General features: G+C 35.8%; 1 protein-coding gene across 32 annotated transcripts in view; it reads left to right on the forward strand.

Moving 5' to 3' along the window:
• Window positions 1–24,858, forward strand: part of MAP2 (microtubule associated protein 2) — a 331,538-nt gene that overhangs the window by 238,631 nt on the left and 68,049 nt on the right. For all 32 annotated transcript variants that reach the window (XM_077154924.1, XM_077154920.1, XM_077154931.1 and 29 more), the window contains one exon: window positions 21,269–21,550. In XM_077154924.1, coding sequence (XP_077011039.1) covers window positions 21,292–21,550 — 259 coding nt within the window. In that variant the 5' untranslated portion in view covers window positions 21,269–21,291. The remainder of the gene's footprint in view (window positions 1–21,268; window positions 21,551–24,858) is intronic.

Here is a 24,858-nt window from a genome sequence, read left to right on the forward strand (position 1 = left end):
CTTTTGTGTCTGGCTTATTTCATTCAGCATTATGTCCTCACGGTACATCTGTGTTGTCATATGCTTCTGGACCGCATTTCTTTCTATTGCTGTGTGATATTCCATCGTATGTATATACCACATTTTGTTTATCTGCTCATCTATTGATGGACGCTTGGATTGTTTCCATCTTTTGGCAATTGTGAATAATGTTGCTATGAATATTGTTGTGCAAAAGTCTGTTTGTGTCACTGCTTTGAGCTTTTCTGGATATATACTGAATAGTGGTATTACCAGATCTTAGGGCAACTCGATATTTTAGTTTTCTGAGGAACCACCAAGTTGTCTTTCATAACAGCTTTGCCATTGTATATTCCCACCAGCAGTGATTAAGTCTTCCAATTTCTCTAAATTCTCTCCAACGTTTGTAGTTTCCTGCTTTTTTTTAATAGCAGCCATTCTTATAGGTGTGTGATGATATCTCATTGTGGTTTTTGTTTGCATTTCACTTATAGCTAATGAAGATGAACATCTTTTCATGTGCTTTTTAGCCATTTGTATTTCCTCTTCAGCATATCTTTCACTCATTTTATAATTGGGTTATTTGGTTTTTTGGTGTTGAGTTGTATGATTTCTTTATATGTACTGGATATCAAACCCTTATTAGACATATGTTTTCCAAATATTTTCTCCCATTGAGTTGGCTGCCTTTTCACCTTTTTGATAAAGTCCTTTGAGGTACAGAAGCATATATTTTTGAAATGCCCATTTATCCATTTTTTCTTTCATTACTTGTGCTTTGGATGTAAGATCTAAGAAGCTACCTCCCATTACTAGGTCTTGAAGATGTTTCCCTGTATTTTCTTCTAGGAGTTTTATGGGACTGGCTCTTACATTTAGGTCTTTGATCCATTTTGAGTTAATTTTTGGATAGGATGTGAGGGTCCTCTTTTTTGGATAGGATAAAAGAGTCCTCTTTCATTCCTTTGGCAATGGATATTCAGTTTTTCTAGCCCTATTTATTGAAAAGACTATTCTGTCCCAGTTCAGTGGATTTGGGGCCTTGTTGAAGATCAACTGACCATAGAACTGGGGGTCTATTTCTGAATTCTCAATTTAGTTCCATTGTTCAATATGTGTCTTTCTTCAATACAATGCTGTTTTGACCACTGTGGCTAAATAATAAGCTGTAATGTCAGGGAGTGTATGTCCTCCCACTTCATTCTTTTTTAGGATGTTTTGGCTTTTGCCTTCCAAATGAATTTTAAAACTAGCTTTTCCAAGCTTTCAAAGTAAGTTGTTGAAATTTTGATTGGTATTGCATCGTAGCTATGGATCAATTGGGAAAGAATTGACTTCTTAATGACATTCAACCTTGCTATCCATGAGCACTAAATACCTTTCCACCTATTTAGATCTTTGACTTCTTTTGGCAATTTTTTATAGTTTTCTATGTACAGGTCCTTCACGTTTCTGATTAAGCTTATTCCTAGATACATGATTCATTTTATTGCTATTATGAAAGAAATTTCTTTCTTAATTACCTCCTCAGTTAGACCATTATTTGTATTTGTATATTTTTGTACATTAATCATGTATCCTACCACTTTGCTGAGTTTATTAGTTCATGTAGCTTTGTTGTAGATTTCTCGGAATTTTCCAAATATGTAGTATCATGTCTTCTGTAAATAATGAAAATTTTACTATTTCCTTTCTGATTTGAATAACTTTTATTTGCTTTTCTTGCCTAATTGCTCCAGCTAGAACTTGTAGTTCAAAGCTGAATAATAGTGTGGCAGTGGGCATCCTTGTTTTGTTCCCAATCTTAGGGGGAATGATTTCAGTCTGTCACCATTGAGTATGATGCTGCTGTGGGTTTCTCATAGCCTTTTATCATATTGAGAAAGTTTCCTTTGATTCCTATCCTTTAAAGTGTTTTTTATCAGAAAAGGATGAATTTTGTTGAATGCTTTTTCACTGTCAATTGAGATAATCATGTGATTTTTCTGTTTTGATTTGTTTTATGTACTGTTGAATGTATTGTGTTACATTGATTGATTTTCCTGTGTTGAGCCACCCTTGCATGCCTTGAATAAACCCCACTTGGTCATGGGGTATAATTTTTTTAATGTGCTATTGCATTTGAGTTGCAAGTATTTGTTGAGAATGTTTGCATCTCTGTTCATTAGGGAAATTGGGCTGTAGTTTTCCTTTCCTGTAGTGTTATTATCCAGTTTGGGTATTAGAGTGATGTTAGCTTCTTAGTATTCCTTTTTCTCCTTTTTGGGGAAGAGTCTGAACAGGAATGGTGTTAGTTCTATTTGGAATTCCCCTGTGAAGCCACTGGCCCTGGGCTTTTCTTTGTAGGAATGTTTTTGGAGACTGATTGAATCTCTTTACTTGTGATTCATTTGTTGAGATCTGCTGTTTCTCCTCAAGTCAGTACAGGTTTTTCACGTTTCTCTTGGAAATTGTCAATTTCATCCAAGTTGTCTAGTTTGTAGGCATATAGTTGTTCATAGTATCCTCTAATTTTTTTTTATTTCTTCAGAATCCGTGGTAATGACCTCCTTCTCAATTTTTATTTTATTTATTTGCATCCTCTCTCTTTTATCTTTTTCAGTTTAGCTAATGGATCTATCGATTTTATTGATTTTCTCAAAGAACCAGCTTTTGGTTTTATTGATTCTCTCTGTTGTTGTTGTTGTTGTTTTTCTCTGATTAATTTATTTCTGCTTTAATATTTGGTATTTCTCTTCTGTTTGTTTTGGGGCTAGTTTGCAGTTCTTTCTCTGGTTCCTTCAGGTGAGCAGGTAAGTCCTCAATTTTTGCTTTTTAATATAAACATTTAGGCAATATGTTTCCTTCTCAACACTGCCTTTGCTGCATTGCATAACTTTTGATATTTGGTATTCTCGCTTTCATTCAGCTCCAGGTATTTATTTATTTATTTTGCAATTTTTTATTTGATGCACTGGTTATTTAAGAATGTGTTATTTAACTTCCATATATTCATGAAAGTTCAGGTTCTTTTGTCTTTATTGATTTCCACTTTCATTCCTTTGTGTTCAGAGACAGTGCCCTGAGTAATTTCAGTCTTTTAAAATTTATTAAGACCTGTTTTGTGCCCCAGCATATGCTCTATCCTGGAGAATGTTCCATGAGCACTAGAGAAGAATGTATATCTTGGTGTTTGGGGGTGTAACAATCTGTATATGTCTGTTAGGTCTAATTCATTTATCACGTTGTTTACGTTCTCTGTTTTCTTATTGATCCTGTATCTGGTTGTTCTATCCATAGAAGAGAATTGTGTATTGAAGTCTCCCACTATTTTTGTTAAAACATCTATTGTTCCCTTTAGTTTTGTCAGTGTTTGCATCATGTACTTTGGAGATGCTTGCTTGAGTGCATAAACATTTATAATTGTTATTTCTTCTTGGTGACTTGTCCCTTTTATTAATATGTAGTGTCCTTCCTTGTCTCTTATGACATCTGACATTTAAAGTCTATTTTGTCTAGTATTATTATAGTTACTCTTGCTTTCTCTTGATTACAGCTTGTGTGGAATATCTTTTTTTCATCATTTCACTTTCAATTTATTTGTATCCTTGAAACTAAGATGAGTCTCTTTTAAACAGCATATAGATGGATAATATTTTTAAATCCATTCTGCCAACCTGTTTTCTTTTAATTGGGGTATTTCATCCATCAACATTCAAAATTATTACTGAAAAGGCAGTTCTTGAGTCCATCATCTTATTCTTTGGATTTTATTTGTCAAATTTCCCTCCCTTTTTTTTTATCCTTCAAGTTTACCCTTACTAATACTCTTCAATTCTGGGCCATCCTCCAAACCTTTCTCTCTTGTCTTTGTTTTTCAGCCAACAGAACTCCCTTTAGTAATTTTGCAGGACAGGTTTCTTGTTAACAAATTCCCTCAGCATTTCTTTGTCTGTGAAAATTTTAATCTCTCCCTCACTTTTGAAGAACATCTGTTTTGGATAAAGAATTTTTAGCTGGCAATTTTTTCCCTTTCAGAATCTTAAATATTATCGTACCACTGCTTTCTCACCTCCATGGAGCCCATTGAGTAATCCAGACTTAGTCTTCTGTGACTTCCTTGTATGTGGTGAATCGCTTTTCTCTTGCTGCTTTCAAAACTTTCTCCTTTTCTTTAACATCTGAGTCTGATTAGTATGTGTCTTGGAATGGGTCTATTTGGATTTATTCTGTTTGGAGTATGTTGGGCTTTGATTTGCTTATTTATGTCTTTTATAAGGGTTGGAAAGTTTTCCCCAATTATCTCCTCAAATAATCTTCCTAGCCATTTATTCTTCTCTTCTCCTACTGAGACACCAGTGATGCTTATATTTGTGTGCCTTGTGTTGTCCATCATTTCCCTGAGATCCAAGTCAAATTTTCCACCTTTTTCTGCCATTTCTTCTTTTGTGCAATCAAATTCAGTTGTCCTGTCCTCTCATTCACTTATTCTTTCTTCTGCCTCTTCAAATCTGCTATTGTGTATCTCTAGTACATTTTTAATTTGGTCTGTGGTATTTTTCATTTCCACAAGATCTGCTATTTTTCTATTACTTCTTTCAAATTTTTCTTTATACTCTTCTAGTGTCTTCTTGATATCCTTTACACCTTTAACCAACCCACTGAAATTATTTAAGAGATGCCTATGAACGTCTTTGATTAGTTGGTCCAAGTTCTGTCTCCTCTAGCTTTTTAATTTGATCATTTGACTTGACCATATTGTCTTCCTTCTTCAAATTGTTTTACAAGTTTTTGTTGTTGGTTTCTTGACATTTGATTATCTTGATAAGTTTATTTTGAAAGTTGTTTTCCCTTGCTCGTCTAATATTTTATTTTTCGTTGGGTTTACATTGAAGTTCTCCTTTGGCATTTGATTTGTCAGTAATTTACTACCAAACCAAGGCCAGGACCTCATGCAGGAGGTGCAACTCTAATTGAAGATCTGTAAAAAGCCAAGGAGAAAGGCATTTTACCGGAATGCACTTTCCTGTCTTCCCAGCAGATGGCACTCTTGGGCCAGCTGTTCCCATCAGGCCGGCCTCTTCCTGACTGTATCAGCTTACTGGGCAGAATAGAGACCAGGTGAAAATCCAGTCAAGGCCACAGGTCTCCATGCACACTGAAATGTCCAACCCTGGGAGTGGGGCATGGAGGATGAGTAGCGTGCACCTCAGCAGAGAATCGGCTTGTTGGCAGAGTATGTCTGGTGATTTCCAGGTACCCATGTGGAATGGTTTTGGGCTGTTGGGCTGAAACTTTCAAGTTCCCCTGCTCACACCCAGCCCAGAGTGCCTAGGGGTGTGAAGCTATAGTGTGGCTTGCTCCGTCCTCTAACTCTCTGCCCATGCATGCCAGTGAGTGCTCTAGGACATTGTGGAGAAAGTTGAGGTAGCATGACCCAGATAGTCTCTTTCTTGGCTAATTGTCAGGTCAACCAGCTCTGTTCTGCATTCTCCCCTCATCCTAAGGGAAGAGTCCCCTAGTCTTTGTCAGAACCAAGTGCCCACAGTGGCCTGCCTCAGGGCTGGAGGGTAGGCACTGTGCCCTGGCAGCAAGGTCTCTATGTGTAGTAGGGAAACCAAGTCTGCTAGCTTCTGAGTTCCCCACAGGAGTTCCTTGCTGCAGAGCTCAAAAGGAAAATCTGTCAAGCTGGTTTGGAGATGGGAGTGTAGGGACATGCAACTCCTTTGGGCATCCACTCCTGCCTGTGTGTTGCAGCCCTCCCCAGTTGCAGTCTCAACTGAGTAAACTCACCCTGTCCTCTCAATGGTAATTTCTTCACTTTTTCATCCAGATCTTCCCTATATAACGTAGGAGGCCCTCTCTGATCCCTCATACCTTGAAACAGCTGCACCAGTATATTTTCTCTATTTATTCCATGTTGTAGGGATTGTGTTCATTCTCTTTTCTTTTTATTGTTAAATGCAATATATATATTGCTCCCTCCCTTTCTTACACAAGGAAAAGAAAGAAAAAGCAGTGATTTTCAAAGTACCATTCAACAAGTAGCTGCAGAACAGATTTCACAGTTTGTTATGGATTACATTCCACTATTTCAGATTTTTCCTTCTAGCTGTTCCAAAACACTGGAGGCTAGAAGAAATATTTATTTTTCTTTTTTTGCAAAAAATAGCGTATATAAAAAAGCAATAAATTTCAAAGCATACTGCAACAATTAGTTGTAGAACAATTTCAGAGTTTGGTATAGGGTTACAATTCCACAATTTTAGGTTTTTATTTCTAGCTGCTCTAAGATACTGGAGACAAAATGAAATATCAGTATAATGATTCAGCAATTATACTCGTTTGTTAAACCCTACCTTCTCTGTATAACTCCACCATCGCCTCTGATCTTTTTCCCACTCTTTAGGGGTATTTGAGCTACCCCCATTCTAACTTTTTCTTGTTGAAAGGGATATTGATGATATGGGATAGGGAAATAGAACTAGTTGATGTTCTGGAGAGGCTGACCCCTCTGCATTTCAGACTTATCTGTTCCAGGGATCCATCTAGAGGTTGAGGAAAATAGCCCTAGTGCATGGAACCTTTGTAGAATCTTTTATATTGCCTTAGGTGTTCTTTAGGATTGGCAGGAATGGTTTAGTTTCGGGGTTGGCAAGTTATGGTAGGTAGCAATGTCTAACTGAAGCTTGCGTAAGAGTGACCTCCAGAGTAGCCTCTCGACTCTGTTGAAACTCTCTCAGCCACTGATACTTTATTTTATTGCATTTCTTTTCCCCCTTTTGGTCAGTATGGCATTGTTAATTCCCCAGTGCCACGGCCAGGCTCATCCCTAGGAGTCATCCCCCATGCTGCCAAGGAGACTTTCATCCCTGGGTGTTATTTCCCACATAGTGGGGAGGGCAATGATTTTACTTGCAGAATTGAGCTTAGAGAGAGTGGGTCCATTCTTAAAGTAAGACTTGTGCTTATATGATTGGAACATTTGTCTTTGTAGAAAAATTAATTATTGTGGATGTTTGCTAACTTGAATATTTTTCCGGCTTGATTTTTTTTTACCATCACATATACATAGACTAATCGCATACATTTAGCAAATTTATATTGATTATATCCCTGCAGAATTCTGGCAGAATACAAGTAACAAGCCATAAAAATTTATTTGATTTCAAGAATTCACTTCAGGGTACACAAAGATATGTTTTTTCAAAAATGTAAGTCAAGCAGTGTGTGAAGCCTGATCCAGTTGGATCATATTTGAGTTGTAAGGGAATTCCAAATAATAAGGATTCTTCGTACTTCCTTTTTGGCTCATCCCAGCTGATAAAGCAAACAAGACTACTTTCAACTCAACTCACAATTTCCCTGAGTCACAATTATGGTCAGGAATGGGCAGAACCCAACATACACAGCTTGCTTTAAATCCACCTTCCCGCACTCCCCAAAGGGCTCTGTCTTATATGAGTCAGACTTTACTTCTATATGGCTATAATATAATTTTTCTCTGGAAAAAAATCAGCATTAGTATAATATCTAGGTTTTGGACTTTCCTTACATATAGTAGTTAAGTCTATTTAAAAATGCGTTTAATACAAATGTTTCTGGTCCACCCATTTTTCTGTTTAAATATGTGTAACTCAGAAGGGTTGTGTTCCTATAGCATCTGTTTCATTCTCTTTTATTACAATTACTATGTTATCTTATAATGAATATTTTCAAACACATCTGTCTTCCTCATATAGTATCAGCCATCTGTGGTCAGAGTCCATTTCTTAATTATCATTGTATTCCCAGTCGCTAACAGAATTCCTGGTATAGTGCTGGTATTCAACAAATGTTTATTGAATAAAATATTAGAAAGCATAATAAATGAATTGTTACATTGGCCACAATCTGAAAATTAAATGAAAGCTCAATACATGCTTGTTAAAGCAATTGTCAGTCAGTGTCTCTCAAAAAAAGATCCAGTTCTCCCCTCACTTAGACCATTATGTCTTTTTCTCTACATTCCTCATTTCCTGTCCTCAAGTTCTGGTCATATGAAGGCAGTCCTTATCACGGTTACTTGTTCCTATAGCTTGCTGTCACATATCAAAAATAAATAAATAAGAAAAAAGTAACCTTATTTTTTTAAGGATAATTTCATCTCAGATTTCTCATTTTAAAAAATCAAGCAGAATTTTCTTTAACACTGCATATTTTAATGTAAAGGAGGTCTTTAGAACATGGTTTGTGACTGACCACAAATTGAACTCAATAAGATAAGATAAATTATCAGAATAGTAATGAAACATGATATTTTAGCATTCCTTTTTTCACAGCAAACAGAAGGATAGTAAAGTATGTAAACTTCTTCCTTTGTGATCTGTAGCATAGCCTCCAGGTTCACCTGGGTCGCCGTCCTGGCCCCATTTTCTGTAAGGAAATCTCTGAAGCACCTTTTCCTCAGGAGTGGTTTTCATATTTAGACTTGGATTTTCATCTCAGCTCTCCCTGAAAGTCCCAACGTGGACAAATAATTTAATTTCTGTAGCCTCAGTTTTTCAGTATGGGCAAAACACTGGCTCCCCATTCCTGAAAGTGTCCAAGTAAAAGCCATAAAATAATGGCAAATAATATGTATTATTTATTCAGCACTTAACATTTGCCTGAAATTATGCTTTTTTATATTATCTAATCCTAGCAATAACTTAACATGGGCTTGTTTTGTACTCTGTGTCCTTTATCATCAGAAATAATCTACTAACCACCCACCAACTCTCCTATTGCTAATTATTAGTATAGCATGAGAAGAGGAATGAGTCGTTCTTATAGATATTTTACCAAAAACTACAAAAAAGACTTGAAACAAATATTTGGATTTCCAAGTTAACTTTTCACATCATCAAGAACATTTTCTTCCATTTTGCATAGACGTCAAAGGGGAGGAGTACACAGTGGTAGTGTATCAACAAATATTTATGCTTGGGGACTCTTGGCATTGATCAGAAAAGATAGTGGATTCTACATAAATGTGTAATGCAGTTAGAGACCAAAACAAAAGCTCTGTGTTATAACACTGATATGGATATACTAGCAAAAAAGCAAAACTGAACCTATATGGAAAAGAAAACAATAGTCACAGGCTTAACTGTGTTATACAATTGGTTAGTTTATTCCTTTGTTTATCTTGGAATATGGAACAGCATGAAATTATAATATCAGATTTTCTATTGAACTTGACATATTATGCAATATTTGGGAAGAGCATTTCATAAAAAACACTTTAGAACTTTCTATGCCAAGGGCATTATGAAAAATGGAGACATGCCTATCAGGCCCTCAGCATATTCTTTCTAACCTTCCAAGCATTCATTGTTTCACCTTTTGCCAATTTTTGAAGTATTTAATGCTGCCTAATAATAACTATAATCAGTGACTCTGTGCTTTGTGATTTTTCTAATACTATTATTAAAAATAAAAAGAAGGTAAAAAAGCAGGTTTGTGATTATAAGGGAATCAATCACAGGAGAAAATCTTCTACTTTTCTAAATGACATTTTCAGCACAAATGTCTCAATTGCCTAGATAGTAAACCATTCAATTATTTTTGAGAGTTTTACTAGTTCAGCATTATGTACCACTTTTCCCCCTTCTCTCATGCCACCCCACTTACATCTCCAAAATGATTTAATAAGTAAAACAATTTGGAACCACTAATGAATGCCAAGCAGAATCTAAATGAATATTCTGAATGCAATTTGAAGATGCCAAGGACTAGTCCTTTTTTTCATAACATAAAGAAGAATTTTACCCCAGAAAAGAGGTACTTTTAAGTATCCTTCTCAGATATTATTCCTTCTTCGAATAGGATTAGGTACAACAAAACTGTCTTATTCCCAGTATTTCTGAGAATGATCATGTGGTCCATCAAGATAATTGCCTCAACCTGTATTCAGTTATTCTTCAGGGGTGTTTCATTTCTATATTTCTGTCACTCCCCAGTCTTACCTAGAGTGCTATGGAGTTGGCTTGCCTGAAAGCAGTAGGTTTCAAACTTGCTAAGCTTGTCAAATTCTAATTTGTTAGATCTGTGTTGGAAGTAATTGATGGGAAACATTTAAAGATGTATTGGCATGATGATTACCCAAGAACCTTTCTGTTTCATGATTTGAAAAACTTTTCTGAAATGGAATGCAAGAGTTTATTTTGAAGATTATTCTAAACTCATATGTCACACCTGCTCTTTTATGTCTGTTTATTCCAGGTCCAGTCAGTCATTTGTTCTACTTGGTGTTGTTTTTCACATGCTTAATGGAGTTAGAGCTTGAGTCTCAACGTTGTACCATGACATCCCCGAAAATTAGATTCAAACGATTCCCTTCTCACCCACTGAGTTACTGTTGTCAGAACATCAGAGCTGACATGACCTTTCTCCCTGTGTTTATCTTGAGATGGGATGGTTGATAATTCATTCAACATCCAACTAATATTTGATACCTGACTTATGCCTAAGTGGCTCTTTAGTAGGTTTGAATATTAGTGTCATGTTTTGATTATGTGAATCTTACTTTTGAATAATCCTTCTCAGTCTCTGAAGTAAAACGTGAAAAGTCTAACTAGATAAAAAATTACAAAGTAATTTCCTCTTTGGTAAAACGTATCTCTGATTTGCATCCTTAGGCCCTGGTTTTGCCCCAAGGCATGAGTCTCATTAGTAGCTCAGAAACACAGCACAGCTGTCAAGAACATTTTGTTCTGGGTGTTTCTGCTGATTCTTATTGCTTCCCTTTAAATAGTGGAGGAAAAGTGGTAGCTGTATCTTGTTCTCTCATGTCTGCAAACCCTTGGGGCGTATGTGCTCAGGATCTGCTTTTGATTTAATTCAAAATTGAAAAAATAAATGTATCTATCACTATTAGCTCTTAAGTTCATAAAATAGAGGAATTATCAGAATTTTATCAAACTGTTATTTTTCCACATACAATATTTGGTCCATCCAATAAAAGGTGGAGTTCCAAATGAAATTCTTCACTTTTTTAACCCAGCCAATAAATGCAGTAAGTTTTCATGTGCACATATGATTTGATAACCCTTAGAGGGAACCACCAAAATGTGCTATTTGGCTATCTCCAAAACAATAAGTCATTTTAAAGTTATTGTTCATTTATTAGCAGCATTTGCTTGCATAGTAATGAAAAGAGTAATCTAGAAAAGATAGCCAATGGGAGAATTTTTTTTTTTTTAAAACTAAGCGTTGTAAATAAATTTAGTTTGAAATGCTAGTGATCAGTGAAAGTGAGGGGTAAGGGGTATGTTAGGTATAATCTTTTTTCTGTTGTCATTTTATTTCTTTTTCTATTGTCTTTTTATTTCTTTTTCTGAATGGATGGAAATGTTCTAAGAAATGATGAATATGCAACTAAGTGATGATATTGTGAATTACTGATTATCTATGTTAAGGTTTTATTTCATTTATTAAATTTTTTTAATTAATAAATAAATTTTAAAAAATTGAAAAAAAAACAAAAAAAACCTAAGCGTTGTTATTTATTGCAAAAACTCAGATGGTTCTGCTAGAGTTTGTTATCCTATAGTATATGTGAAAGGCATAAAATATTAAACTTTTATAAAAATTTTGCATGGAAAAGATTGATGCTTATTTCATACCTGTATTTTACTCACTTTATATTCATGAATGAAAATTTTTCTCTTATGTTATTCAAGTTGGAGCATATCTATTCCAAACCACAAATTGAATTTTGTTATGATAGCCATGTTTGAGCTAGATATTTCCTTTTCTGTTCTTTTTCTGTTCTTCCTTCCTTACTCTCCTTATATTCTCTTTCTTCTTTTTCTTCATATATATGAACTAAAATTAATCAAGAGATTTAGCTCCTTTTAAGATTCCTGGTTCCTGGTACTAAAACCCTCTAATCAACCCTCTCATCAATATGGGGGAAATACTTGTTTTACTCTGAGTATTAAATGTGTATGCAGTAAATCTATCTAAAAGCCAAGTTTAAAAATTTTATATATGTTACATAGAACAGAAACTGATCCATATCCCCTTTTGACTTGAAATTTAATCTGTATAAGGACTATCCCTTCCCTTTCTGGTTATAGCAGTTGTATTATGATGGTATAAGGTGGTAGAGGCTGGAATCCTTTTAAACAGGTTAGAAATCTGACCAAAGGGAAGTCATATACTTTGGCTCATGTCTTTGGCATCAAAGGTTAGTGACAGATTGGTGAACACTACAGACTCTTACAGTTTTCATAATTATCCATCAGTGAGATGAATCAGAGTGTATCAGTGATCAGTGGGCCAGTGGTTGAGATGAAAACCTGCAAGCTCTCGGCAGGAAACCTTAGATTACAAGAACCAGATCTAAGACTTCTTGAGAAACAACTGGAATGTCAAGAACTGGAGGTTTAGTTTTTGATGAAGAAAGAAATAAGTCTATCCTTAGAGAACTCTGAAAGCTCAAGAGGAAATTTTTTAACAATGAAAAGTAGCTAAGATTGAAGCTCACCACTCAATGTTTCTGGCCATACAAGATCTTCTCTAAGCTTTTTTTTCCCCCCATTTATCTTAAGTAGGAATAATATTGGGGCCTTGTATATAGCCTGGTAGCCATAGTATGATAATTTCAGGTAAAATATCTCACCTCAATCAATTCATTTTTAACTCCTGGGATTTCTTTTTAAAAATTCATATTAAGGTAATTATATCCTCTCTTATAATGGCATATATGTTTAGCATTAACATCTAAGATTCCCATTTGTAACATGTTATAAAATTTTTAATCAACTTCTTATGCTTAGTATATTTTTTAGTTTACTCAAGAGCCTCTTTGCTCACATTACCAAGGAAAGGTAGTATAGCAGGGCCAAGGAAGAAAAGGGTGGGATTCAGGCAGCTTCTCAGCTTGCCTTATCAAACCGGAAGATTGTATGGCAGCTAGTACCAGTTTTAAACCTCTGTCATCTTTTGCAATTTGAATAGAATACTGGAATGTTAAAATTCCTGGTACCTCAAAAAGTTCCTCATAGATTTGGAGAAGATTTGCCTTGTTCTGAGCTTTCTTTCCTTCTTTAATTCCATCCTCAAAAAAAGCTTTCAGAAAGATTCAGGTACATGAATATTACACCAGCAAAAAGAAATTAAAGGGAAATGTAATCACTTTTAACTATATTTTGAATATACAGAGATAATCTGAACCTTTAGTTAGAAATTAAAGTGAAATTTCCTATCCTATGGATGGTATTTTAAAAATATATTTTTATTGAGAAATCTTCACATGCATACAGTCCATAATGGTGTAAAATCAGTGGCTCACAATGTGATCACATAGTTGTGTATTCATCACCACGATCATTTTTTAGAACATTTGCATCACTCCAGAAACAGAAATAAAATGAAAAAATTCATACATATCATACACTTTACCCCTTCCTCTCATTGACCATTAGTATTTCCATCTACCCAATTTATTTTGCCCTTTGTCTCCCTTTTTATCCATATTTTTTCACTCATCTGTCCATACCCTGGGTAAAAGGAGCATCATACTGTGTGATTTTCACAATCACGTAGTCACCTTATAAAGGTTATATCTTTATACGGTTGTCTTCAAGAATCAGGGCTACTGGAATACAGCTAAACAGATTTCAGGTCCTTCCCTCCAGCCACTCCAATATACCATAAACTAAGAAGGGAAATCTCTGTAATGCATAAGAATAACCTCCGAGATAATCGCAGAACTCTGTTTGAAATTTCTCAACCACTGAAATTTTATTTTGTCTTATTTCTCTCTTCCCCTTTTGGTCAAGAAGGCTTTCTTAGTCCCTTGATGCCGGGTCCCTGGTCTTCCCAGGATTTCTGTCCCAAGTTGCCAGGGAGATTCACACTCTTGTGGAGTCATGTCCCACATAGTGGGGGAGGGTAGTGAGTTGACTTAGAGAGAGGGGCCACATCTGAGTAACAAAAGAGGTTCTCTGGAGGTGACTTAATTTTAAGTAGGCTTAGCCTATCCTCTTCAGGATTAAGTTTTATAGGGGTGAAGCCCAAGATTGAGGGCTCAGCCTTTTTGATCTGGATGTCCCCGCTGCTTGCAAGAATATCAGAAATTCTCCAAATAGGGTAGTTGAATATTTCCTCCTTTCTACCCAGTGCCCCAAGGGGACTTTTCAGATGCTTCTTTATTCACTGCCCAAATTACTCTGGAATATATCCAGACACCACACTTACCTGGAAAAACCAACAAGATCTCACGCCTTACTCAAGACTCCATGTACTCATGGTGTTCAACTAAACTGACTGTACAAGTTAAATTAGAATATGCATTACCCAAAATATAAATTTTGCACCAAATAAACTAGTCTTACATAGAATTTGAAATTTTAAAATATGGGCAATACCATCCTTTACCCTGTATTCTGATATAGCATAGTCCTATCCAGATCAACCTCATTCACACCTCTCCTCAAAGTCTGATCACTTTTTCACCTTTTTAAACAGTTCCTGTAGGGGGTGCTGCTGACTTTCATAGTCTCAGAGCTCCAACTCTGAGTCTCAGGTGTCACACAAATACCCGATGTTTCTAGGAATGACCAGGTTGTATACAAATAGCTCAATATGTCAGAATTTAGAAATGACAGTTACCACTCCTGAGTATATATGACGGCTGTAAGAGCTCACAATCCAGGACTTCCCACAATAGGCCCCAACCTGATAATCCATGCTCTTGACTTCAGTTCTGTGAGTTTTTATCTTATAGTTAGTCCATATTATTGAGGCATGATCCTGGTTGTCTTCTTGTTCCTGACATTTCATTCAATATACAGTCCTTAAGGTTCATTCTCCTAAACTGCATGCTTCGCAACCTCACTCTCTCTTGTGGCTGCTCAGTAGTGCATTGTATGTATACCCCATAGTTCCCCCTTCCATTCCTCAGTGGTTGTACCCTTAGGCCACCTCCACCATTGTGGATCTCAAACGCTGCTGCCATAAACACCAGTGTGTAAATGTCCCCACACTCAGTTCCTCCATGTATATAATGAGCAGTGGAGTTTCAGGATCATGTAACAGCCTCCTCTGGAACCACCACACTGCCCTCCAACTGGCTGCACCTCTCATTTCCATACCGACAGTGAACAGGTGCATCTCTTTCTCTGCATTTTCTCTAGCACTTGTTTCTCTTTGTTCATCTTTTAAACAATTTTATTCACACATCATACGATCCAACCTAAGTATATAGACATGTCTTTGCCACCATAATCTATCTGGAGACATTTCGTTTTCATCCACAAAGAATCCATACTGTTTCCCCATGCCCCACCCCCCACCCCCACTTGTTGACATATAGTTTTGGCAAATGCCTTTGTTGCATTCGTAGAAGCATATTACGGTATTACTGTTGACCACAGACCCCAGCTTGCATTTACTGTACTTTTTTTCATACACTATCTGTGTGGTTGGTATTTTAAAAACATCATGTTGTGACTTGAAGGTATTGTGGCCAAGAAGTGTCTTAGATTTAAACAGCCTGCCCTTAGAGCAGAGGCAAACTCTCCGAATCATAATTTCTGTCAAAGTAGTTTTATGAGAGCAATACAATAACTTAAAAATCTCCCACAATGATTGTCAATAAAAGATCATTGGATCATGTACATTCCAAAAACCTGACAAATTAGAACGTGATATTGCTAATGATTTGATTAATCCACATATATTCTGAGGAGTATTATTGGATTAGCATTATTAGAAAGTCTGAAGACACTTGTTAGATAATAAATTTACTTTATCTGTGCCTCTGGTATTAACTGAAATCAGTGTGGTTAACCAGGCCTTTCTTCCAGAATTAGTCTTTATTGATTAGTTAAAAAGAAAGATTCCAAAACCCTTAAACATTTAACATGAAGAAATTCACTTTTTAAATATATGGTCTCTTGAAAGCAAATTATTGTAACATTTAGGTACATGATTATCAAGTAACACTCTCCTCATTTAGGTTTTAGCTTGTTAAATTCAAGTTGAGGATTTTTAGGAACTGAGAAATCTCTTCCAGAGGGCCCTGGGGGTCAGGAAAAAAATGCCAATTTCATCTGGGCATTGTGGGTGTTCCTACTGTTTGATTTATTTTCAGTGTCTAGTCACTGGAACCCCCAGAGTTAAGCATGGGCTAAAGTATAAACCTAAATATCTCTCAGATTCTCTTTAGAGACATTAATAAACATGGTATCAGAAAAAGTGGTCTGTAGCCATTTGGTTTGGAATGTTTCACACATCACTGTTCCTTGCTTGAGATTCCACTGTCCAATAGCGTATCAAAAGCTCTCAGAAGGTTCACCTTATGGATATCTGTTTAACTCATTCCCCAAGCTTATTTGAGCTGAGGACATTATGCTGCTGCTGTTTTTGCTGTATTTGTTCTGTTTTGCAACTTACCTGTTAACTTCCAGCCAGCCAAAGTTCCAACTACACAGACGATCAGGTAAGGAAACAATTAACTTTAGGATTTTTTAGGACAAGCTCATTACTGGTAAAGTACTTTTAGTTTCTTCAGCATGATGAGAACCGCCATGGTCTAAAAGGAGTCAAATTGAAACAAGCTCAAATTTATTTGGCCAGGGCGGGCCACAGTGGCTCAGCAGGCAAGAATGCTTGCCTGCCATGCCAGAGGACTCGGGTTCGATTCCCGGTGCCTGCCCATGTTAAAAAAAAAAAAAAAAAAATTATTTGGCCAATCACTGCATTAACATTACTTTGCCCAGATAATGCCCATTCCATTCCTTGTAGTCCACGGCAATGGGAAACACCATCTAAAAAGTTTGTGTTTGTGTGTATGTTTCCTTTTTTACCTGAAGAAACCATGGAGACTTTCTTCGAGGTCTCTGTTGATTTCATGGACCTTTTATAAATCAGTTGACATTTCTGACCACTTGATGTCAAATACCTAGTCTTTATTAATTTATAATTTTTTAAAATATAACACGTTCAAGGAAAAATAGAAGAAAAATTGTACTTAGCAAACTCTTCCTCCTCTCATGCCATCCTATCACATGCCTATTCAGAAAAGCAACAAGTACAATTCATGCCACAATTCACAGAGGAAAAACAGGAAACTGACCAAAATAAAATGGCTAAAACATTTTACCAAATGGGCTTAAGTTCTTTGAGAAGGAGGAAGAAAATTTTAAGAAAAAGCCAGAAAGCCCATATTCTGATCAGAGACCCTTGAGCTAGAGGTTTCTTCCCACTTGGCCCCAAAACCAGGAATTCCAATCTCTAATGTTGCCAGGGTTCAGCAGATAATGGAAATGAATGAATTGTGAAGGTACAATACCTAGAAGACTAATCAGGAGTATCTCAGGGAAGCAGCCCCTAAGGTACTGCAGCTAATGCTACAGGTAGAGCCCACTGGTAACAGATGTCCCAAAATTTCAATAAAGCTATAAATCTGTATTTGAAATAAAATTTCCCACCCATCCATCTTCCCCCCTTTTAAATTTGGCAACACTTTAAAGTTTTAAACATTTTGCCGTCCAATCAAAACCCATCACCAAACTGAGTCCATAGATCACCAGTTTTCCAGCCTCAATTGATAAGTTTATTCTTTCAATTGACCAGAAAGATTTTTAATCAACAGGAGTAAAACTACAGTAAACTTCTTGCCAGAGTAGCCCCATACAAAACAGTCCTTTAATTTCATGGTTCCCAAGATTTATAATTTTTTGTAAATAAAGTCATTGTAAGCTATTTTGTATTTATAAGGACAAAATATTAAAATTAAACTAGTACTATTTTCATAGTTTATGAGGCATAAATAGCATAATTTCAAATAGGCAATCTTTAAGGATTTGTCTTATACAATATATTAGGTAAAATCAAATGCAAGGATTATGCTATAGATTTCATTATTTGTACCTATAGACACTTTCTAAGTAAAATCTCTGATATAAAGATATATGAAACCTAAGTCAAACTTTTTATAATACAGAAGGAGAAACAATTATATTTTAAAATAAGAATGAGTTTTCAAACCTTTGCTTTTTTTTTTCATGGGCAAGCACCAGGAAATGAACCTGGGTCTCTAGCATGGCAGGTGAGCACTCTGCCTGCTGAGCCACCATGGCCTGCCCTACATTTTATTTTTTATGTCAAGATAATACTAGACTTTTTACAGTGAGGTATAATCAAGTTTCCATTCAAGTGCTAGTGGGCTTAAAATGTATTTTCATCTTAATATTTTTCACACTGGTTAAACTAAATATAAAGAAACCTATTGTATGCTGACCTTTTAGAGTAGAGTTTTAAGATTCAGGATTTAAGATAAATCTCTCTGACAATTTGGAGCCACTGAGTTGATGGTCTGTTTTTTGGTCAACATTCATTTAAGAAGAACTTACCTTGATATATATTTTTCCCCTGGACAATGTTAACAATTCTTATTTGGCTCAGAAAAAAAAAAGCAAATAAATTAGCAAAATTTCTCATTATGAGCCCCAAAATGCCACCCAAACCAACTCACAAAATACAATAACATTTATATTTCAAGTAACAAATATAGGGACTATAAAATGTAAATGAAAGGCTGTGTTAACAGGAAAAGTGAAAAAAAGCTTTACCTGGAGGAATCTGACAAATACTGGCTCAGCCAGGTGACCAAGGCCAATATCATCAGTTGTAAGTTGTGTTGAGTATGTAGCTTTGATAGACACTTTACCTCCATTGTCATCCTTCCAAAACACGTAACTCCAGTATAACTACGAGATAAACAGAAAAATTCCAATGAAGGGCATCTTACAACTTACCTGACCAGTACTCCTCGAAACTGTCAAGGTCATAAAAATAAGGAAATTCTGAGAAACTGTCATAGCAAGGAGGATCCTTGGGAGTCAGGGCATTTAAATGTCATTTGGCAGCCTGGATGGGGTTCTGGAACAAAAATTGACATTAAATTGAAGCTAAAGAAATCTGAATAAACTTTGGGCTTTAGTTAATAATAATATACCACTATTCATTCATTAATTTCTAACAAATTTACCATACTGATGTAAGATGTTAATATTGGGGAAACTGCAGGTGGTAAATGGGAACTCTCTTTACTATCTGCTCAATTTTTCTGTAAATCTAAAACTATTAAGAAAAATGTCTATTAATTTTTTAAAAAGCTGTACTAAGGCAAGTGCTTCTTTATGTGAAACTATTCCATTTACAGTCTAGATACCAAATAGACTGGACCATAAAAGAATATGGAAATTTTAATTTAAGCTTTTCTGGTAAAGGAAAAGTAAAGAAATCAAGGCATACAATGATAAAGATGCTAAGGCAAGAGTCTAACTCACTGTATGACAGAACTTCTCCATCAATGAAATGTGATCCAGTAGGTCACAAATGAATCTAGATAATTTACTCGATGTATTAGGTAATCAGAGATGCCTCAACTCAGAAGAAATGTATTGCTTAGATTCCTATATTAGGTCCCTGATGTTTGACTAGAAGAAAACAGCAGAATGGAGTCTAAAATAGGTAGCCAAGTTTTCAGATGCAAATATGAAGAGGTTAATTCTGAGGGTGCCCCCCTGCCATCAGGCTCTTGTATCTCAGACATGTGACATGCCCATCTGGGGCATTCATTTAGCCCCATACAATATCTGGGGACAGATTTGCAAGCAAGTTTCTGAATTGTCCTTACCAAGTTGTGAGGCCCCTTGCTCCTATGCCAACAATTCCAGGAAAACTACCTAAAATATTTTATATTTAATGACTGGTTATATAATTATTAAAAACACTAGCAAATGCAGTAACTACTATTTAATGAGCATGCCAGGGACTGTGCTGAGTCCTTTATTCTTTTCTATTTATTTTTCATAAAAACCATTAAGCCAGGCATTGTTTTCATCGTTCTGCAGATGAGGAAGCTCTTTTTTTTGCATTTAGTTCTTTGCACACAGTTGGTTATGTAAGAATGCTCTTTGGTTTATTAACAAGCCCTTCAGCCAAACGTTTTAGAAGCTAAACTTTTTACATCCTGTTTAAATATTTCTTGGAGAGGATAAATAGAGCCCTCTTCAGAAGCAATTTGAGGGGAGGTTTGATGTCAAGTTAGTTTAACTGAGTTAACTCATCTAACTGTTTCTGTTATGAATTGGAAATAAAGAGGGCCAAAGATGGCATCAAAATTCAATCCAATTTTAAAAAAACCGGACTGATGCATCTAAGGAATCTGGCAGAATATGTTCCTTTTTTAATAGTTTAATTTATTGTGGTGCCTCTAAATAGAGCTTGATAGTAAGAAGTACATTTATTTTAAAACAATTTTTGTTTGCTTATTTGGAGGCTTTCATTTGTGCTTTTTTCAAAAAAGAAAGATGTTCTTGGTTTACATCAGACAGTCATTGCCTTTGGCATCAGCCTTTGTGTGGGGATCATAAACCAAAATGAGTGGTGAATAACTTCTCAAAGAGTGTATCTCTAAATTTATCAGCATCAGCATATAGAGATGGCCATTCACATAACATGTACAGGACACTACCACACAACTAACTCACCCCTTTGCTACAATTGCAGCTACATGATATATGCCAGTGATTTACCTTTCTAGATCTTGTTTATCTGTGAAGCAATATAAGAATATTGGACTTAGGTTCAATACTATATTTCTGTCTTTTCTCTCTCATGTTCGTGTTAGTAGAAAATGGTATTACCTCTTAAGCTATAGATAAGGTATAGAAAAGTTTGCTTAAAAAATCAGAACTATCTGTCTTCTAATTCACAGTATCCAGAAAAGCTCTCTCTGAATTGAACTCTTGAAATTGAAAGGGCTAATGTATCAGCCATTGTCTTTTCAGGTTTCACTGAGTTGTGTTTTTAAGAGAGTACTTGGAGTGATTTTCCGTAATCCAGCATTTTCCTTCAGTCATTCTTCCACCTTTTTTTCTACCCACTTTTCTCATACTGCTGGTTTTCTGCATGTTGATGTATTCCCTGATGCTACTATATAGTCAACCTTCAAAACCATGTATCCGCGAAAGATAGTTAAGATATGTCCTTTAATGGCAAACACTGTTTAAAAAAATAAAAAATAGTACATATGGACTGATAGTGATTTTATATTAAAAGAATATGCAGTCTATAAAAACCAAGACATTAACAATAGCTACATCTTAATATTATAAGTGGGTTATATGTTTGACTATTTAGTCCACTGAGTTTGCTCTAAATTTGCCCTATCTTAATACTGTTAATATCAGAACAGAAAATTTCCCCAAAATCATAGCTGATATTTTTCCTCTGACAATCACAGGAGAGGTCACACGGCATTGAAGAATGGCAGATGATCGGAAAGATGAAGCAAAGGCGCCTCACTGGACCTCAGCTCAGCTAACAGAGGCATCTGCACACCCACATCCACCTGAGATTAAGGATCAAGGTGGGGCAGGAGAAGGACTTGTCCGAAGCGCCAATGGATTTCCTTACCGGGAGGATGAAGAAAGTGCCTTTGGAGATGGGCCTCAGGGCACCTATTCAAATGCCAAAGAGAATGGGATCAACGGGGAGCTGACTTCAGCTGACCGAGAAACAGCAGGTAACTGAGGACTCCCTTTGTCACCAGCACTGGCTTTGTGCTTTGAAGTCAATTCGGTCTGAAAGTGAATTGATTTACAGTACTGATATCCTTTCACTAGTGCTAGGACAGAAATCCCAGCCAGTCAGGGGAAATAGACACAAAAAGGACAGAAAAATTACAGAAACTTTTGTGGCATTTCCACAAATTACTTGTATTCTCAATCCCATATCCCCATTTAATTTTTTTTTACTTCTTTTTCTTTTTTATTAATTTTTAAATTTTTTAAAAAAATATAACAACAAACAAACACAAACGTTCTTAACTTATGACCCTTCTGTTCTACATATATAATCTGTAATTCATCATCGCATAGGTACATATTCATCATCATGATCATTTCTTAGAACATTTCCATCAATTCAGAAAAAGAAATAAAAACAGAAAAAAAATCATACATACCATATCCCTTACCCCTCCCTTTCAATCTAAATTTATTTTGACATTTGTTCCCCCTATTTATTTTTAATTCATATGTGTTACTCGTCTGTTGATAAGGTAGATAAAAGGAGCATCAGACAGAAGGTTTTCACAGTCACGTATCACATTGTGAAAGCTATATCATTATACAACCATCTTCAAGAAACATGGCTACTGGAACATAGCACTACATTTTCAGGCAGTTCCCACCATCCTCTCCATTACATCTTGACTAACAAGGCGCTATCTATTTAGTGCATAAGAATAACCTCCAGGATAACCTCTCGACTCTGTTTGAAATCTCTCAGCTATTGACACTTTATTTTGTCTCTTTTCACTCTTCCCCCTTTTGGTCGAGAAGGTTTTCTCAATCCCTTGATGTTGAGTCTCAGCTCATTCTAGAATTTCTGTCCCCTGTTGCCAAAAAGGTCCACACCCTTGGGAGTCATGTCCCACGTAGACAGGGGGAGGACAGTGAGTTTACTTGTTGTGTTGGCTGGAGAGAGAGGCCACATCTGAGCAACAAAAGAGGTTCTCTTGGGGATGACTCTTAGACCTCATTTTAAGTGCGCTTGACCTATCCTTTGTGGGGTTAAGTTTCATATGAACAAACCCCAAGATTGGGCCCATTTAATTTTTAACACTTTAATTTTAATAGCCAAATGAATGGCTTTGTGCATGTGCATTTTTATAAAAACTATCAGCACCTTTTAACTCATTGAAAGAGAAGTACAGAAATGGATATGGCTTCTTTATGATTCTCTTGAATGAAATTGGACCTAAATCCATTTGGCCAACTAAAAGCATATTTACTTTTTAGAGCAGTAAGGAATGTTGAATCCATGTCCCAAGCCTTCAAAAAATAAAATGAAAAGAGAAAAGTACAAAAATATGCAGGAACCACTTTATACTTCTTCAGATAACTTTTAAAAGGAATGTACAGATGCTTAAAGGAGAATGTAAAATAATTTAATGCTCCGATTTCAAAGTATGATTTCTATCGTGTTTCCTTTACTCTTATTACTGGTATTATTGATATTAAAGTCATAGTCATATAGCATTAATGGTACAGAAGGGCACTAGCTTGCACCATACTTAACCATTATTTTCTTTTTCTGTAATTCAGAATTTAATGTGTTTGAACTTAGTAACTTTCATACATGCTGCCCTCAAAAGTGTAAATAAACAACAGGAAGGGTCATGTCCCTTTCAAAAGCATCCCTTACTTATTCAAAGACTGCATTCCATCAGTCAGTATTGGGAAAATAGGAAAGGAATTTCAAATGACTTAGGAGAAATTACATAAGTACACAGCTTCATTTTTAAAAAATCCTTTGATTCAACGAACTGTTGTTGAACTTTTCTTTATACAAGTTGCATCCATTAAGTTGTGAGCCAGCATTTGCAAGGAATCGTCACAAACCTCATGGAGTGGGTGATCTACTGACAGACACGAAACCTGTATGTACAATTATTTTAAATACAAATGCCAAGTGAGGGACTTAGAAAGGCAGAATTGAGGATGAATTGTTTCTGGATAAGGGCAGTGTTCCCAATTTGTGCATGGAAGTACCATGGGCTACCATAACATATTCAAGGAAAACACTGATATTTGATATCTGTCAAACACTGTGTGAACTATTAGCTCCAAATAGTTCGTAGTTTAATCATTGGATCACACTAAATTCATTTTAAAGAGGTCACATCTTTGCAAAGTTAGGTTTTAGCAGTTGCTGTAATAAAAGGCAAGTATGGGGGTGTCAGGGTAGTTCAGTGGTAGAATTCTCATCTGAATATGTGTCCGGTGAGAAAGGGAGTGAATGAATGAATGAATTCAAAAAAGAGGAAAGAAAGTCCTTTTTTTTTCAGATTAATGGTGAAAACTATAGAAAAGTCTTACTTTGCCCCTGGTACTCTAACATGTGGACTCTCGCTGGCTTTTATGGATTCTTCTAGGACTGTGAAGAAAACAAACCAATATGGTGTTTGGCCAAGCAGTGGATAACCTACATCATTCACTAGTACATTTTTTTCAATGGTCTTAATTATTTAGAGCATCAGAAAAATCTATTTGCCAGGTCAGTGTGTCCTTGCCAGCTTGTCAGAAAATAATATAAATTAAAAAAAGACTAACAGATGTTTTTTGTTTAATTATGTGTTCTGGAGCATCCTGAGTTGATTTTTAATTCTACCCAACATATCTCAAATGAAACTGATACTGTCCTTGGGAGACTGATTACAAAGGTTTTATGCCTGTGTTCATGGTGACAGGTTGTAAATTGTCAGATGTGATACATTCAATCCAAAGGGTGGTTGGGTTTAAACTAACCTTCCTCTAGAAATTACAGGAAAATATTGAATCTATAAAATATGCATATGTGGAGAGCTGTAGGAAAGGGCAAATGTAAAATATTGTACCTTCTTACCTGCATAGAGTGATTCAGCGATAAGTTAAATGTAATTAAATTTCTCTCCAGACTCCAGTTTAATAGCATAACACATTTTATTGTTGATGGTTTAGGTTTTTTAGATAATTGTTTCACAAAATGTGTAACAAGAATCATCCTAGTTTTTTTTTTTTTAAATGCTGCCCTTTGATCACATGGGGTGGCATTACATTTCAAGTGCACATTTTAAAAAGGACTAGGGAGCCATATACCAATACGCTATTTTGTCATTCACATAAAATATACCAATTTTTTGCATTCTCTGTAAAGTATGTTCCTCACGACACTGGTAGCATGAAGTCTTTCCCACTAGCATTAGCAATGCATTAGCTATGCATTGTGATCAAATCCAGAGGGTTTTCCACCGCTTTCCTTTTTTGCTATAGTCCTCTCTTCATTTTT

Source organism: Tamandua tetradactyla, chromosome 3 (assembly GCF_023851605.1).
Source record: "Tamandua tetradactyla isolate mTamTet1 chromosome 3, mTamTet1.pri, whole genome shotgun sequence".
NCBI classification, from domain to species: domain Eukaryota; kingdom Metazoa; phylum Chordata; class Mammalia; order Pilosa; family Myrmecophagidae; genus Tamandua; species Tamandua tetradactyla.